The 18,090-nt window shown below is 42.4% G+C and overlaps 1 protein-coding gene across 4 annotated transcripts in view; it reads left to right on the top strand.

Moving 5' to 3' along the window:
* hdac7a (histone deacetylase 7a) overlaps positions 1-18,090 on the top strand; it is a 56,786-nt gene that overhangs the window by 32,696 nt on the left and 6,000 nt on the right. For 2 of the 4 annotated variants that reach the window (XM_056385885.1, XM_056385887.1), the window contains exons 3-20: positions 3,588-3,763; positions 3,900-3,990; positions 4,650-4,764; positions 5,004-5,104; positions 5,684-5,806; positions 5,975-6,084; positions 6,859-6,960; positions 7,351-7,516; positions 8,083-8,288; positions 9,342-9,545; positions 10,221-10,580; positions 10,829-10,949; positions 11,270-11,319; positions 11,999-12,106; positions 13,549-13,604; positions 14,078-14,165; positions 14,314-14,433; positions 14,527-14,624. In XM_056385885.1, coding sequence (XP_056241860.1) covers positions 3,588-3,763; positions 3,900-3,990; positions 4,650-4,764; positions 5,004-5,104; positions 5,684-5,806; positions 5,975-6,084; positions 6,859-6,960; positions 7,351-7,516; positions 8,083-8,288; positions 9,342-9,545; positions 10,221-10,580; positions 10,829-10,949; positions 11,270-11,319; positions 11,999-12,106; positions 13,549-13,604; positions 14,078-14,165; positions 14,314-14,433; positions 14,527-14,624 — 2,395 coding nt within the window. Of the gene's footprint in view, positions 1-3,572; positions 3,764-3,899; positions 3,991-4,649; positions 4,765-5,003; positions 5,105-5,683; positions 5,807-5,974; positions 6,085-6,858; positions 6,961-7,350; positions 7,517-8,082; positions 8,289-9,341; positions 9,546-10,220; positions 10,581-10,828; positions 10,950-11,269; positions 11,320-11,998; positions 12,107-13,548; positions 13,605-14,077; positions 14,166-14,313; positions 14,434-14,526; positions 14,625-18,090 lie in introns of all 4 variants that reach the window. The other 2 variants (XM_056385884.1, XM_056385886.1) reach the window with 1 other exon arrangement.

Raw genomic sequence — 18,090 nt, 5'->3', positions numbered from 1 at the left:
CTGCTGGTGGTGGTGGTGGTGGTGGGGCCTCTCTAAAATAATATCAAAACAAAAGACTGCAACAAAATATACGAATGTGAATTGGTACATAAGTTCTGCTTAGACATAGTTAACTGTATGAATAACATACTAGAGAAAGATCTCAGTGTGAATACAGCATTATGCATATTGGGTGTTTTGCCAATGGAAGTTAAACAGGCCATAATAATGGGTAAGCAATAATAAGTGTTACGACACTGAGAATCTTTTATTGCCTTTTTTTAGTTTACAAACATATATTAAAGACATATAGTAGTTGGTAAGTCAAAGTTTTAATCACAGAAAAATAATGTAAACAAAAGACAACAGTCTACAATGTCCTTGATTATGTATTTTTAAAAAGAGAGGGAGTATGGAAGCTTCCCATCATGCATTGTCTTTTGTGGTGTAGAGTCAATGACTGACCCCGTCACATCTGTTAGCGAGCGTTACATACTGAGTAACGCACTCCACACAGATGCGAGCGGTGAGCTAAACAGGGAAATGTCTTTAGTGGAGTGTTCACTGGGTGTACAGACTGTGAAAAGTCAATAAAAGCCACTCAACAGTGAGAATCGACCAATTCACAGAACGATCATATCAAGCCGAACGTTTAGCGTCACTCTCTCTTTTTTTATCTGCGCTGTTATTCTCCATCCCTTCACCTTTTCTCTTTCCCAGTTCTTTCATTTGCATCTTTTCATTTCACTTCACCAACTACTGGAAACTGGAGGTGACATCACTGGGAGACTCTACAAGTGTGTGTGTGTGTGTGCGTGTGTGTGTGTGTGTGTGTGTGTGTGTGTGTGTGTGTGGTTTTCTCTGTAGAAACAAAAGGCCCTGTGTAGGTAAATGTTGGAGCAGTGTGTGTTTTGCTATTTATAACCCATGGGAGGCAGGGAAAGAGAGAGACACTGGTGTTCCCGACTTTGTGTGTGTGTGTGTGTGTGTGTGTACTGTAGCAGCCTTTGTTTCCTTGTATAAGCATGTTCTCCTCTCCTTTTCCTCAGAATAATAGCCTTGTTATTCTTTGCTGTCATTACCGAGAATATGTGTGCATAGCTGTGTGTGTGTGTGTGTCTGTGTGTCTCTGTGTGTGTGTGTGTCTCTGTGTCCGTGTGTGTGTGTGTGTGTTTACTGAGGGATTTCTGTAATTCCAGCCATGGTCGGCATTCAGTCAGTCTCTCTGCATTCATACCTCCTAATATGGAGGAGGAGTTCTGACACTACACACTCACACAGACACACACACACACACACAGACACACACACTGCTGTGTCACATTAACCCAAACAGAGTGATGCTAATAAGACCACTGTGTGTGTGTGTGTAGTGTGTGTGTGTGTGTGTGTGTCTGTCTGTGTGTGTGTGTGTGTGTGTGTGTGTGTGTGTGTACACATCCACTTGTACAAACAACATGATCATTCTATTCTATTCTATTCTATTCTATTGCCGTTCACCCATTTCGAGTGGCATGTTGGCATCAGGCCAAACCTCTATATGAGTGACATTTACTTCACACACTGCAGCACAACAGCACGGAGATGATGTCACACCAAGTTATTTCAAGGCTTGCTCTCTCTCTCTCTCTCTCTCTCTCTCTCTCTCTCTCTCTGTCTCTCTGTCTCTCTCTGTCTCTCTCTCATTCTCTCTGTGTGTTTAAAGATTTGGTTCGAGGATCAAGACAGGTTTGTGCAATAGGTGTTTGCTCAAGCCTGTCTTGTGTGTGATTCAGAACTGAGTGTGCGGCATGTGAATAAGTGTAGATATCTTCAGTATGTGTGAAGGTCTATGAAGCTTTGCGTGTGTGTGTGTGTGGGTTTATTTAAATGTATGAATAATTGTATATGTATGTATATATATATATATATATACACACATATATCTCTGCAGGTGAATGTTTGTCGCTTGCTACATTATTATCCACATGTGTGTTTATTTTGTGAATGTCTTTATGTGTTTACAGCTGTGTTTTCTGTGTGAGTCAGTGTGCATTTTTGTGTGAATATGCAAGTGCATCTGTGTGTGTGTGTGTGTGTGTGTGTGTGTGTGTGTGTTGTGTGTGTGTGTGTGTGTGTGTGTGTGTGTGTGTGTGTGTGTGTGTGTCTGTCTGTCTGTCTGTCTCATAGACAGAAACCACCCCCAGCCTTTTCCCAAGCTGTTCCCTTCCTGGATCCTGTTTTTAGTGCCGGATGAGGCAATCTTTCCCATTGACTCAGCCATGCAATGCAAATAGCCCCAAAAGCATGCAAAGAGCATGGAAATGCAAGATACAGACACACACAGACAGAGTGAGATGCATAACACACAAAGAAAACACAAAAACAACAAGAACTTTGTCACTTAGTGTGTGTGTGTTGCATCTGTTTAGATATTAGCCACAAGAGAGCTACACTAACTTTTGTTTAGCCTTTCATTGCTGCTGGTTGTTTTCATCGTCAGTTCTGAATCATTTCCGCTGAAGCAGTTTGGGGTGCAGTATCATGGGGCACCTGTTGCCTGTTGGGTGGTCGCTGCGGAGCCTTACTCCTCCTCTTTACACTACCGAACGTCACACATACACACACACGTCTCACTCGTACGATAGACCTCTTATTAAACTGCAGTAGGCAACTGTAATAGTTACATCTGGTGTCGTCCGGTGCAGCGACGGCTTGATATGGATGTAACACACGCACATACATTTTGTACCATATAAAAGAATATATACAGGAAATGAAATGTAACAGAAATTATTCATTACTTTTTTAACATAATGAATTTCCGCCTTCTTTTTTTTAGCATAGCCATGGAAATTTTATGATACACAGTTAATTGATTTTAGACAGTATCACTTAAATAAGTCAGGAAACATTATCTCATCTCATTCAGTCTGAATTTGGTTGTCTGTGCATGTTCTGAACCAAATTAGTATTTGCTCTTGTACTGGTTAGTAAACGTTCAACATTTAATAATTTCATCATGCTAACAACAAAAAAAAAAAAAACTGTTTTCTTAAAATGTGACACGCTCATATTTTACTGCTCAGAACAGTTGTAGATCATTTATCTCATTATGTAGATGGCTGAAACCTCACTATCATGCTTTAGCTTTAAAAATATAAATTGAAATAAAATAAAATAATGAAAAAAAAAACAACTAGTTAGCAGTGTTAGCAGTCATTTAGCATTCTGGGTTACAGTGCTGGTGGTTAGCTAAAGTAAACTAAAGCCAAGTGTTTGTTCACGTTAAGTGATTCTGAAACTACAATTGAGGGTCATTGTGACGAGAGTGATAAACTGTGATCGACTGTGTCACAGTATCTTCAGTTGGAACACACTCAGACGCTCAGACTTTCTCTGACACTGAACATTTCTGAATGAATTTTACAGCTGCAAAGTGTCTGTTATATGAGACCACGAGCACTGGTTCATTTAGCCTCCGTTCACATGGGCTCATTGTTTTTCAGGTGGGGTTTCCCACAGAGTTTTGTGTAAACCAGCTGTTCTTAGTGGGGATGAAGCAAACTGACGCCTCTACCCTCTCCCTCCCCTCGCCCCTTTCTTTTTCCCAGACTCCTCGGTGGCAGTGCCGGTGTCGTGTGCGGCCTTGTTTCCCATGGACCTCAGGGTGGGAGAGCGGGGGCTGCGCCCTGGTTCGGACACGGCGCTCCTCACCCCGCTGCACCCGCCTTTACTCCTCACCCAGTTCTCCTCTCAGCCCTGCACCTCCTACTCCCAACAGCAACTGCACCAACAGATCAGGGTAAAGGAAAGAGAGATAGATGCTCAGATTAAATACAATATCAACAGTTTGACTAAAGACTTGCTCATTGAAAAAAATGTTCTCACATGACCATTTGCTTTGTATATGTTGCTGAAATCTGTTTGTGGGGTTTTAGTTTAATGTGGAGCAGAGGAGGCGAGAGCAGGAGCACCATGAGAAACAGCAGGAGCTGCAGCAGCTAAAACACAAAGACAAGAGTCAACAAAGTGAGTCGGTACACACACACACACAACACACACACACACACACACACACACACACACACACATTCACATCCACATCAGACTTCACTAACATGTTGCTACCAGTCTCAGTTTACATTTGAAATTGTCATATTTTTAACCGCACTGCACTGAGCTGTTTCCTCATCTTTAATAATAATTATGGACCAGAGTGCTAATAATGGCCAGAGAGGAAAGTCCCTGTGAGAGATCTCATTCATCTTTATTGAACAGTGTTAGTCGCCTTTTCAAAGCTGTTTGCTTTGAAATGGGAGCTAAATATAACCCGACAAGTGGAGCTACAACAGTGGAGCTTGATATAACTTTGGGTCTGAGCACACAAAGTCACTGGGTCAATATTGACTCGATCACTCCTCACACCTTCTGTCGCCTCTGTGCGCGCACACACACACACACACACACACACAGAAATAGGAGCGAACTGTCTCTCAGACGAACCAGTGACCTTTACCCTGCTCCTCACAGTATTGCTGAGTTGTCTTTGTCATATGTTTTATCATTGTTCACGTCTTGCACTAATATGCAGCAAGGGTTTTCCTTTTAGCTTGTTCCTCCTTTGATGATGAAGCACTTGGTGATTCCTTCTTTGTTTTTAATTGGCTGTCTGTGTGATTGATTGACAGGTGCAGTGGCCAGTTCCCTGGTGAAACAGAAACTCCAGGAGGTGATTCTTAATAAACGGAAACAGGCAGCGCAAGAAAGAACAAACTCCAACACTCTGACTCCTGTAGCGTACAGGTGACACAATACACACACACGCACGCACGCACACACACACACACACACACACACACACACACACACACTAAATATGTATCATGAACACATTAGTTACTCTAAATGTCAAAATCTACTTCACATCTGTAATTCTTTAAATAACATTTCAAATCTTTGTCAGCTGTAAAATCTGAATTTAGAATAAACTTCCACCACATGTTGTTTCATGTTTGTGTGTTTGTGTTTCCGTGTTTCTGCAGAAAGCTTGGCCCAGACCCAAGTGTGTCCTCCCAGCCTCTGGTCTCATCTCCGCCACAGCCTTCCCCTGAGGGCTCAGAGGGCACGCCGCTACGCAGAGCAGGTAAAACATCTGACGTCCAGAGGCAGGGACTGAAGGATACTCCAAATGTTGGGAAAATATGAATTCAAGATTAAGTGATACATAGAATTATACTGTGAAACATCTGGAGACAGTCGTGTTGATTTCTGTTTTTCTTTTTTATTCAAAGACAAATCTCAATCTTTTTATCACCAACTTTTTATTGTTTGTTATGTTGATTTAAAAAACTAATGACACTTTCATATTAGCTACCTGGAACCACATCTGTAAACCTTTTATATGGTTTTTGTTGGTATACACACGCATCTTCATCCATCTCTGTCACAGGTGTAAACAATAAAATTAAGGATGGATTCCATTTAGTTGTATTGTTTTGTGCCTGCTGGCTCACTAGGTCACTTGAATACAACGGAGCCATTGTTGATGTTATTAATAACACCTGTGGTTTTTCTGCTGTTACCAGTAAATTTGGAGGATTTCAGTAACTGGAAATCAGTTGAATCATTGTTGTGATGTTTCACTCAGCGGCAGTAGGATGAAGTAGACCATTTGGACATCATTACATTGAGTAACGTTCCCACTGTTGCTTGAATTTGTCAGCGTCTGAGCCCAATCTGAAGGTGAAGCACAAGCTGAAGAAACACCTTAACACCCGCAAGAGCCCGCTCACCCGCAAAGAGAGTGCCCCGCCCACTGTCAAACACAGAGTACCTGACACACTGGGTAAGTTCACACACAAATACACAAAGAGTGGTAATGCACTTCTGTTCTTTGATATGTGATGATCTAATTAGGTCAAATAATATATATATATATCTATATATAAATGATGATGATGATATGATTATGCATAATCATATTTAAACTTGTCCACTGTCTGTCTCTCTCCAGACTCGTCCCCCAGCAGCAGTAGCACTCCAGTCTCTGGCTGTAGCTCTCCTAATGACAGTCTGCCCAATGAGAATGGGCTACTGCCATCTGCAGGCGGCCTCTCACATGAGGTTAGAAACACACACACACACACACACACACACACACACACTCATACACACACACACACTCGTTACTTGCTGAGAATGTCAAAACAATCTTATCTTAAAATGAACCTTACCTTTCTGATAGAAAACTGATGTGGGAAGATGCAGAAATTAAGAAATCATGATGAAGTTGGACAGATTAAGAAAAAAAAGAATATACTTTTTTGTCTCTGAGGCCGGCTCTTTTCTCTAGAGATGGAAAACTATGAGCATTTTAAACAAGTGAGCACACAGTTTGATTAAAAAAAAAAAAAAGAAGAAGTGGTTGTTTCATGTACATGAGCTGTTGCTGAGACTCTGAGTAATGACATGTTTAAAGCAACAACACAAGAGTACAGGAACAATGAGTGTGTGTCAGCTGTTAATGCATAATTCATTTAATCACAGCAAGTCAGAACAGAGCAACCTCCGTCACACCTGCTTCAGATGTCTGATTCATGATTCTCCAGTGTCCAGACAGTTCACGACAAAACATGAGCTCAGGTTTAATTAGACTACGCTGGTTTAGATTACTGAAGATGTAGATTTCAAAAAACACTGCAGAAGAAAAATATTAAGAGCATATTGCAAAGACAAATTGTGTAACAAGAGCAGAGGAAAGAGGAAAGGTCTTTCTGTGGGATACATAACCAAAAATCTCATAACTATAAAAACAGCAGTTATAATGAGTGTGGGTAATTTATGAGTGTAATTCAGTTTTTTTTTTTTTTTTATGGAAAATGTGTTTGGCATTCTCAGGCCCAGAAGCTGCTGCTCAGAGATGGCACTCTAGCGAACTTCACCATCCAGAGTCCCTCCACTCTGCCCACCATCACCCTGGGACTGCCAGCCAACGCCAGGGTAAACACTCAACTCCTCACTCGTTCTGAAGTCACCCGTTTCCTTCTGAAATAAGTGGGAAAAGCTGATGGGAAAATCTTCTGTAATCGAATGATGTTTCTACCAAACACAGTGGTTCGCTTCATTTAAGACACATCTTTAAATAGTAGTACTGTGTAATGAAATTTAAGTGGCTTAAGCTGGACAAATGATCAGCTTCTTTCAACATACTAGAACATATTCATCTTGCTTTCTGTTGGCTTGATGATTCCACTGTGATAAAACGTAACAGCATGTTTCCTGTAGTCATAAAGATGCTGAACTCTGTGTGTGTGTGTGTGTGTGTGTGTGTGTGTGTGTGGTGTGTGTGTGTGTGTGTGTGTGTGTGTGTGTGTGTGTGTGTGTGTGCAGGCTGATGGAGAGCTGTCCTCTCTGAAGGTCGGCCGGGTTCCCGTGGTTACAGCCGGAGGCTCGTCGGTCTTCCTCCCCCTGAGCAGGGAGGATCAGGCTGGGCACCCCCACCTGCCTGTCATCATCCTGGAGCCCTCGGGACTGGTACACACTCCGCTACTCACTGGTGAGGCATGCACACACACACACACACACACTGACACATATACTATAGACATGTACGTGCATATACACACTCAGTATATGTGCACAGGTGTACGGATATGAAAGTTATCAGTGTTGAAACGTTGATAAGGAAATACCAATTTTACTTTTACCCTCTGTAACTGATTTACATCTGGGACTGGGATTGTTTGCACATGCAAAAGTTCTCAAGGCTGCAAAAAAAAACAAATAACCACAAATGAACCCACATACATTCATCAACACTGAACCCACCGAGGGAAGCAGTGGTTTCACAAAGGTCTTTCAAGTGTATTGTCTGAAATGCTATAGCACCACCTGGTGGTTACATTTGGAATGATCTTTTTTTCTTTTTCTTTGATGGTGTGGCACCTGTGCTCTTCTTTTCCCCTCGGTTCAGTGGTTCAGATTATAATATGAAAGAAATTATTCAGTCAGTTTACAAGACAGTAGGGTGGTAGTTATTGTGTGTGTGCATGCCTGTTGGTGTGTCTCTCATAAAGTAGCATAACTACTTTCCTTCTCCTTGTTCTCCGTATCTCTCACCAGTTCCGGGCCTGGACTCTGTCCCGCTGCAGTTCGCCTCCCAGTTAGACCACCTGTCTCCTGGAGGTCCTCAGCCCCACAAGCCCTTGAGCAGGACACGCTCTGAACCGCTTCCCCAGAGCCCAAGGAACCTTCACACACATCTCCTCCAACAACAGCACAACACACAACTACTGGAGAGGCTCAAACAGCAGACCCACCTTGGCAAGGTGTGAATGCACTCTGATCTGCATCTATGAAAATTATTAGTAAGAAGACACGAACACTGGTCTTTTGACCTTCTACGTGAATTTACTGGGGCTGCAGGTAAAACAGTGGAATCACGTTATCGCTGCCTTATTCCGAATTTGCATACGATTTAAATTTGCAGCCTGTAAACGTCTTCAGCTTGGTGAGAGTTTAAATTATAGACTGTGAAAGTGGATTAAAGCAGGAGACGGACATGGCAGCAAATTTGTTGATGTTATTTGCCTTAGCTTGTGTAGGTTTTTTTTAGAAGATAATGATTGAATGCTGGGGTTTGTGTGTGTGTATGTGAGTTTGGATTTTGAGAAGTCACACAGACATGATACACATTTAGATTCAGTGTGAAATACTCTTCCTAAGGATATCATTGTCCCTGACATTTGTAAATCTGCAAGAGAAAAATCACAGAAAAAGACTTCCCTCTGTATCAATGTAATCCAGTGATAGCTGTCTGTGTATCCATGGCTGCACTGCAAACTGCTAGAAGTCCTTTGTTAATGTTGCCAGTTTGCTAAAATGGAAACCGTGGCCTGACAGTTTCAGACTTTCCTCCTGATTTAAATGTGAAACTTCCTGCTGATACCAAGAGCTTTCTTCAGACTGTAGCAATCCTGTTTCAGAAGGAGACAGTCTGAATGATGCAATCTTGGATATGAGCACAACGGTTAAAACATTTAAACACTGCTTTCTATGTTGCAGCAGTGAGATGTCTTCCTCCAACACAAACTTGACCGGCTTGTGTTTATTTTTGTGACCCAAAGGCCGTTGTTTCCACCAAGCACCTTTTTAGATTTTCACTCACATCCCCTCATTAGCCTCTGCATATTTAGATGAGGTTGTAACTGAGATGGATAAAAAGGCGTATGTACTGTCTGCACATGTTTTTCATCAGGTGTTACGCTACAGCAGCAATGTGCAGGGCCTGCTTGTGAATCCCTCTGCAGATCATGTCTTCATCTGAATGCCCAAGTGCAAACACTGACATGTTTAATCTGCATGTGTATGTGTTTGTGCAGCTGATGTCCAAGTCCAGCGAGAAGCCCAGACTACACCAGATCCCCTCTGAGGACATGGACTCAGAGGATGGTGGTGGGATGTCGCCCACAGAGCCGACCTATCAGAGCAGAGTGAGGTCAGAGTCACTGAGGGAGGCGGAGCCAACAGCATCCAAGAGCCACGAAGAGCAAATTAACCTGCAACACGCGCTCATACTCAACCAGGTTAGAAAAACAGAGAGTTCTCTGACGCACGAGATACACACACACAACAAGCAGGTAGACAGATGGAGTGAAACCACACGGCTGCTCTTCGTCCAACAGTCCTGTAGATGGCGGCCTCACGCTTGCACTTGCATTGGTTCAAGTTGCCGTTGCGTCGTCTTGTGGTTTGACGACTAATCATTACATTTATGTGGTCATTTCAGCATGATATGATGACAGAGTGCATGTAATATGAGCTTAGCTGCGACTCTTCACCACATCGTCGAGAGGCCAGCTTTGGATAGAAGGAATGACAATGAGACTTTTTAAAGGAAGAGATCAGACTTCCAGATTGAAAACACTACACTTGATATTGATCCAGATGTTGGGGGGTGGGGGGTAATTAAAGCAGATTTTATTGACATTAAGCTGAAGGAAGCTCTGCAACGTCCAGCACAACTAACTTAGAGAATATTAGAGGGAAGTAACAGCTGCATGTAATAAATGTAGAAATTGATGTAAATATAATGAGCAGTAATATTCACAAAGACCCTTTGGCTTTCTACAGTTTCTGTTCTACACTGTCCTCTCATACTTCATTTTGCCTTCTTTTATATTTATGATATGATATTTACTTTGAAATCTGTCCATAACATGACTATCCTTCATCCTTCATCACCCCACCTCTCTCTGTAGTCATTGCTATGGGAACAGCAGAAGCAGCTGCAGCAGCTGCATCGACAGATGGAGACCTTGGCAGTGCCCATGTTACGAGACAGTGGCGGGGTTGGTAGCAGGTTGGGTGTCCACCGCCCCCTGTCGCGCACACAGTCGTCCCCAGCCTCCACCTCTCTCACTCTGCCTGAGAAGACCCTGAGCCTGCCCCCGCAGGAGACCAGCAGCAAACCGCGCTTCACCACTGGCCTGGTGTATGACTCTCAAATGCTGAAGCACCAGTGTACATGCGGAGACAATAGCAGTCACCCAGAGCATGCTGGGAGGATACAGAGCATCTGGTCTAGACTACAGGAGAGAGGCCTGAGGGGACAGTGTGAGGTACGCCACGACACACACACACACACACACATACACACACACACACACACACACACACACACACAAATTAGCCTGTTTAGACACTCGGGTAGGAAATAGAAAGGTTGAGTTCACAGACACCTTCAGGGCAGAATCAGGCTTTCCGTCTGTTTAACATTATCATTTATTACTTATTATACATTGTCCACATGCTATATGATTCTTTATTGGTGACAGGAAAGTCAAATGAAAATCTTGTGTGTATACAGAGTATTCGTGGGCGTAAAGCCACGCTGGAGGAGCTGCAGTCGGTCCACACAGAGCGCCATGTGTTGCTCTACGGCACCAACCCCCTCAACAGACTCAAACTGGATAACCGCAAACTGGCTGGTGAGCGACACCTCACCCTGATAGAAATGTAGTCTCAATTCTGAGTCAGATAATCTAAGTGAGAACTATCTCATGATTAATAATGTTCGTCTGAAGAGTTAATATGATCAAAATTTAAATTAAAGCTTTATAATAAACTTTTGTTTAACAATTATGTTTGTATTTTGTCGTGATTCAGGTAGCGAGGTACCAATAACTTTCTCATGCCAAGTGTTTTGGTTTTCATTAACCTTCACACTATAAAATGAAAAGAATAAAAACAGTAATATATATATGGTAAGAAATGTATAAATATAACTTCTATGTTTCTGTTCCCACAGGAATCCTCTCTCAGAGAATGTTTGTCATGTTGCCATGCGGGGGAGTAGGGGTAAGAAAACACACACACGCATGCGCGCACACACACACACACACACACACACACAGAGCTCCATTTTTGATTATAATTCTCCAAAGCTCTTAATGGATGCTATACAATACACCACAATCACTGCGTTGATGAAAGATGATCTAGTTTCAAACAAAAGCACCGAAGAGCAGCAAAAGAAAATTACAAGAAAGACGGAGAGAAGGACAGGATATTAAAGAGGAAAAGAGAGGTTGCTTTGGCCCAACGCTAACGTTCGCCTGACAGTCCGTGTCGGACCATGACAAGTCAGACTAATGAGAACAACATGTCCGTGACCAAGGATAAAAGAAATGCCTCGGATTTCATTGTCCGAGCCAGATGGACAGTAATGCCAGTTTGTGAACAAACAGCAAAGAGAAAAAACAGAATGGAAAGGAAAATTAGTGGCAAATATGGATCTGGCCTCGAGATGAGAGAGTAAAACTGACATTTTTACTCTCCAGTCACAGCTGTGTGTTGGGTCATCTGTGCCTGAGGGGAAAGTCTTTGGTTTTCTTTTATTGCCCCAGAGATCCCCTTTTTGGATGTTCAGGTTTCATTCAACAACAAATATTAAAACTAGTTCCACACATATGAATAAATGTTCGTAGGTACTTCTTTTTAAATTAATGAGCTCCATCGTTTGTCTGTCAATCGGCAGGTTGATAACGACACAATCTGGAATGAGTCGCACACCTCCACGGCGTCCCGAATGGCGGCAGGCAGCGTGGTGGAGCTGGCCTTCAGAGTGGCCAAAGGAGAACTAAAGGTGAGAAAACTCTGCTTCCCTGTATGTCTTAGCGAGGCATTTACACATTGAAATAATGTGCAAAATTCAAACTTGGTTCACAGATGAAATATTCTCAAAAATCACCACAGCCGTCTACATGACTGTATCGAAGGTATAGAAATGCTCCAAGAAGTTTCCCCTATATCAGAAAATGATGGATGAAGTGCGAGCAAGAAATGTCAATCCTATAAGAATGAACAGTTATAATATACTTGTAATATTATATGATATCATGTTTTACTGCCGTGATGTAAGTAAATCAAAACACACACACAAGGAGGATCGCCGCTCACTCCAAACACATGAAGATTAAAAACACATTTATTTAGTCAGAAGGTGAAAAAGCCAGAGACGTAAAAATGACAGATTTAATTTTGTACTCATACGTGCAAAGTTACTGCTTTTCAGACAGAAGAGAGACAGGCCCATGACAACGGCTAGGGTCAGAGAGAAACATCCAGTAAAGAAGCGCGCCTCACCCCGCCTCAAGGAGCTACCAACCCACTTCAAAGATGACTGGGTTTCAGAAAAGACTTTTCCCTGTCACATAATGGCCCAAAATTTCTCTTTTTTCCTGCTCACAATGATTAAAAGTCTGGGATATACATTTTTTTTTTTTGTTCATCCTAAATTGTCAAATGTAAATATACCACTGGCTAAAAGTATTTATAGCCGGCAGCTTCAATCCAAACATTTCTACCCAAAAACAAATAGATGAAAAAAAAAAAGAAAAGTGTAAATCAGGCAGAGAATGTAAAACAATGGCTCAGTCTGTAGTGAGCAGCAGCGGTAAACAAACCACCACACTACACCACAACCACAGGACAACCTCTCCACTTCAGAAAGGCTGTTTTTGAGCTATACATATTGTAGAGAATGTATACTGTACATACTTATTTACAAGACAACATAATAAGTACCCTGGATGACCTGAACTCATGCATTTGATCTTGTGTATGCATGAAATGTTTAGCTTTATGCTTTGAGATGATAAAGATGAAGTCAACCTTAATTCACTTCACCGGCTTTTAAAATAGCAGAGTGAAAAAAATCTTAAATCCACATTTATAATTATATAAAATTGTCTAAAGCCGTCATACTCTCTGTAAACCTCCTGAAAATAATAAAAAACCCTATATCATGAGGCTGGAAGATCGGGTGTTTATGAAAGATAAACTGGGTTTAAAGTCAAAGTCATTTCATAAAGATCCACATCAGTGCTGCAAATACAAGCAGCACTGATGTAAACAAACCTCACACAAACCAGGAAGCATTAGTTGCTGTCTAGTTTTCTTCATGTAAACTTTATTCCTTTACATTATAAAAGCTTTAGAAGTGAAGGATTTTAGTTTCTTAACATGTAAAGTTCTTCACATCCAGTGAAACACTGATGAATAGCGTCGTCTTCTTCTTCTGCACAGAACGGCTTTGCTGTGGTCAGACCGCCGGGGCATCATGCAGACCCCTCCAATCCAATGTAAGTGTGTGTGTGTGTGTGTGTGTGTGTGTGTGTGTGTGTGTGTGTGTGTGTGTGTGTGTGTGTGTGTGTGTGTGTGTGTGTGCGTGCGTGCGTGCGTGTCAGTCACATGCTCAGCCTGACCACAGTGAGTTTTCCTGTTCTTGCTGCACTGTCAGCAGCTTCTCTCTGGAGGATATTTATGGAGTGATAGAGAGAAGACAAAGGGACAAAATAAGGAAGATGAATATGTCTTTGTGTTTTTTTTTTGTGTGTATGTTGTTTTTCTTTTTTAACTGATGCTGTAGTGTTAACCATTTTACATTTCTGAGTCCCTGTCTGACACTACAGACAACCCAGAGCACAGAGCCTTTCCAAACTTCTCATTGACTGTGCACCACACATGACACTCTGAAGCCAGCAGAGATTTAGTGTTTTTCACTCTCATGTTCTAAATTGTCTCTACACTTCTGTCACTGTCTCTATCTCTACAGGGGCTTTTGTTACTTCAATTCAGTGGCCATAGCTGCCAAGCAGCTTCAACACAAGCTCAGCGTCAGCAAGGTCCTCATTGTGGATTGGGTAACTTTAACCTTGTGCATTTATTTTCACTGTTGTTGTTTAAACTGATGAAAACCCACTGAGATATTCCTGTAGTGCTCAGATGTGAATGTATTTCCTGTGGTATTGCTGTGTACAGTATAGTATTAATACGTCGTCCTGTTGCTAGGATGTTCACCACGGTAACGGCACCCAGGAAGTGTTCTACAGTGACTCCAGCGTTCTCTACATCTCGCTCCATCGCTATGACGACGGGAACTTCTTCCCTGGCAGTGGTTCGCCGGTGGAGGTGAGCGGCGTCCAGGACACTTTGTCGCCCTGTTGCTGAGTGAAAGTACCGCCAGAATTAAACCGGTTCTAAATGCGTTTCTTTGATTTTTAGGTCGGTTCTGGAGCGGGCGAGGGCTTCAACGTCAACGTGGCGTGGACGGGAGGACTGGACCCACCCATGGGAGATGCCGAGTACCTCGCTGCATTCAGGTACAAACAGCTGCTGCTGTGTTTAAGCACTGCAACACAAGCTTACAAGATAAGGCGATTTATATATGTGGGTGAGTAATTATAGGACAAACCAGCATGAAGTGTCTGAGTTGTTCTACGAGCCTTCAGAACAGCTGCAGTGCTTATTATCATATATAATTGTAATAATCTTTATTTATAAGTCTACGTTACAAAGTGTTTACATTACAAATGTTATGGTACTCCATGCTCTGACAGAGACTAGACACTTCCTGTAGACCGTTGTACAGCACTGTTTCTCAGGTTCAGTTCATAAGAAGGAGGAAGTAGCTCGTTTAAACTTTTGGGAAGAGTTTGGGAAGTTGGTGTGGATGGAAATATAAATATCTTCAGATTTAGTTTGTGATACACAACAGAACGTTGACTTTTTTTTTTTTCATTTTATCATATACGCTGCACTGAAAATTAGTTATAATCTCACTACAGCTCTTTTTCATAAAGACTGAAGAACAGAAAATATTCAGAGTGTCGGGACAATAAGTTAAAGTGGATCATTCTGCTGTCATTGTTTCAGCATGCTCACATTAGTAAGGCCAGTGCATGAGGAATGCTTGGTTTATCTTTCTGACTTTAATTCGAGTCTTGGATGTGAAATCTGGTAGATTAGGCAACAAACAGAAAAAGCCCAATAACTTTGCCACCAGCTGTGTTCCAGTTTTTATTGATCAGGATGAAGATACTCAGTGGAGCTGTAATCAGACAATTTCTCTCATTTCCTTTACACTGAGCCACAACAAACACACTTAAGCTGATCAGAGGCTCCGCTCCACATCGCCTCTGACGTACTTCTTGCGTAATTGATAATCCTTGTCATTTGGGGACCATGTGTTTGGCGTTCTCGGTTTCCAGTAACTTCAGATGCTTTACAGCAAATGGTGTCCGGGTCTTGTGTTTGACAGACTGCAGACTGTGACTTCCTGCTCGTGGGTCGGGATAATTGTCGACGGTGGGTGTTTGCCACCAATAAAGTTTCAGTAGTGTGGGCTTTTTGGTTGTCTGGTGGAGCAAACCCCAAGGAAACTGTGGCAACCGCATGGTTACTGGAAAAGGGGAACAGTGGCAAAGCTGCAGAGAGAACGTGTGTGTGTGGGGGGGGCTGTGCCCATACACACAAGCATGTACACGTTTATATAGTTCTCAATCACAAACACACACACTCAAACATGCACTCTCACACATACATGAGGTGGGTGGGCCATGGCAGGCACCATCAGCAACGATCTGCCTGCGTGCACTTCGGTCCTGTCGTTAGTGTGCACTTCCATTAACACACACGATCATTCACAATCAATGATTCAAACATATCACTGCTCATCTGAAGAGTTTCAGAAGTCAGACGAAGCTGTCCTTCCTCTTGAAGTATTCCTGACCACTTAGAACACTATTTCCTGCCAGCTCCAGGACTGCCTCCTTGTAGCATGACCCTGACCTTTGACCTTTTCTGTGGAGCAGAGGTAGACAAAGACAGATTTTGCCTGTGAGAATAATTCAAAGCGGGGGGGCTTGTGCACCTGGTGTTTTTTGGAGGGGAAGCGGTTCACTTCCATGGCTGTGACGTGACGTGAAATCTATTTGGACGTGAAGCGTGGGTGTTTAGATTAGATCACATCTGCATGGTGAGAGGATACATGAAAATCTGTTGGAAAGTCCAGAAGGTCGTATGTATGTATATCGTCCTGCTGACAGCGGCCGTGCCGGTTGGATGGAGAAAAACACCAGATATAATTTAGATATCATGTTTTTTCATATCTGCTCATAATTTAAATTCAAACTCGTCCCTTAACGTCAGAAGCGAACAGGAAGCGTTCAGGTAATGTTGGCTTCAGTGTTCTGTCTTCATGTGAGAGAGCTCGAGGTTTTGGACATTCAGGAGGTAGGTGTGCACCTCCCACAGCTTGAGGTCATGAAGAAAACCCCAGGAAAAAAGGGGGTTGTATTTTTCTTCACATTTAAAAGAGAAAATGTTTTGAAAAGTATTTAATGACAAAATTGGGTTGAACGCTTTCCCATCAGATCTAAAGAGAATTAAGAAGGATGTGCCTCCTCAAGTTCAATGGGACCAACTGATTCAAAGTATCATTTTTATTACATAATGTCAATCGTATGGGCCGGTCTTCAGATCTGGACCTAATAGAAGATCTAAGTAATTCTCAGTTTGTTTCAATCTGCCTTTAGCCCCGGATGATGAGAGTTCACCACATCAAAACTGTTCAGATAATTGCCCGCTCAGTTATAGAAAATAAAAGTCATTTAAAGATGTGATGTGAGTTGAGGTCACCGATTCCAGATGAAACTTTGACTGAATCCACCAGAAGGTGCCATTTTCTACCATAGGTCACCTTTTATTATTAGTTCATATAGAATGAGACGTATATGAGAGGAAAATGTGGGTAAAGAGAGAGAGAGGGGATGACATGCAACGAAGGTGGACTTGAAATGTTGTATATTTTCATTACACTGTGTAAAAACACTCTGTATTGGAATTATATTAAACTGCATTTTCCCTTTATAATAGAATAAAATAAAAAGCAGTGGAGATGACGTGATTACATGGTCAGCATCTCAGCCACCAGGATGACAGATAAGTAACACAATTTAACCGTGAAGCCCAGTATCTAGCATCGGGCCTTACCACACTCAGTACACCACCCAGCTGATCTCCTCTCTCCTATTGAATAGACGTAGCACTTTGGACTTACTACTACTGCACTGAAGCTTTAGTGCCGTCCCTCGCTTGTATTAGTCGCTTTGGATAAAAACATCTGCCAAATGATTAAATGCAAATGTCTCTGTTAGCTTTACAGGCCCAAATCATCAAAGGTCCCTCAGTCCAGGCGCTAAGAAGACGAGGAGAAACCCTTAGCGCACACGACAGGACACAGAGTGAAATTCATGAACCAGCGTGACATGAACGTCTTTCTAAAACATCAGACTATAGGGAAAAAAACAACTTTTCTGTTGTCCAGAACAGAAAATGAAAATGATTATGATTATCCTGCAGGGACACATAATCTCTTTAGGCTGTAATGAGAGGGCAGCGTCCCCCCCCCCCCCCACCCACCCACCAGTCACGCTCCTCTCCGCCTCCCTTTGTAATTAATGAATTTTGTAAATGTTTGAACGGTCTGTGGAAAAGAGTGTGAGCCATCGATTGAAATAAATGTAATGGGTTAAAGGTTGAGTGTTTCAGCTTCAGAGGGGGAGCGTTGGTGCATTTTCACCTTATCCTTCACTCTCACCCCGACCCCCACCACCACCACCCGACACACACACACACACACACACACACAGTTCTGCCCCTCTACATCTCCTCCCTTGATTGATCTTTAATAAGCATCCCCTCCTCTCCTCCACCTTCCCTCCTCCCCTCCATCTTTCCATTAGTTTGTCTGTAGTTTCTCTCTCTGGGGGGAACGCAGGAGCTTTA

Source organism: Seriola aureovittata, chromosome 9, assembly GCF_021018895.1.
Source record: "Seriola aureovittata isolate HTS-2021-v1 ecotype China chromosome 9, ASM2101889v1, whole genome shotgun sequence".
Lineage (NCBI taxonomy): Eukaryota > Metazoa > Chordata > Actinopteri > Carangiformes > Carangidae > Seriola > Seriola aureovittata.
Note: the sequence above shows the minus strand (reverse complement) of the source record. Positions and strands in the feature narration are given on the sequence as shown.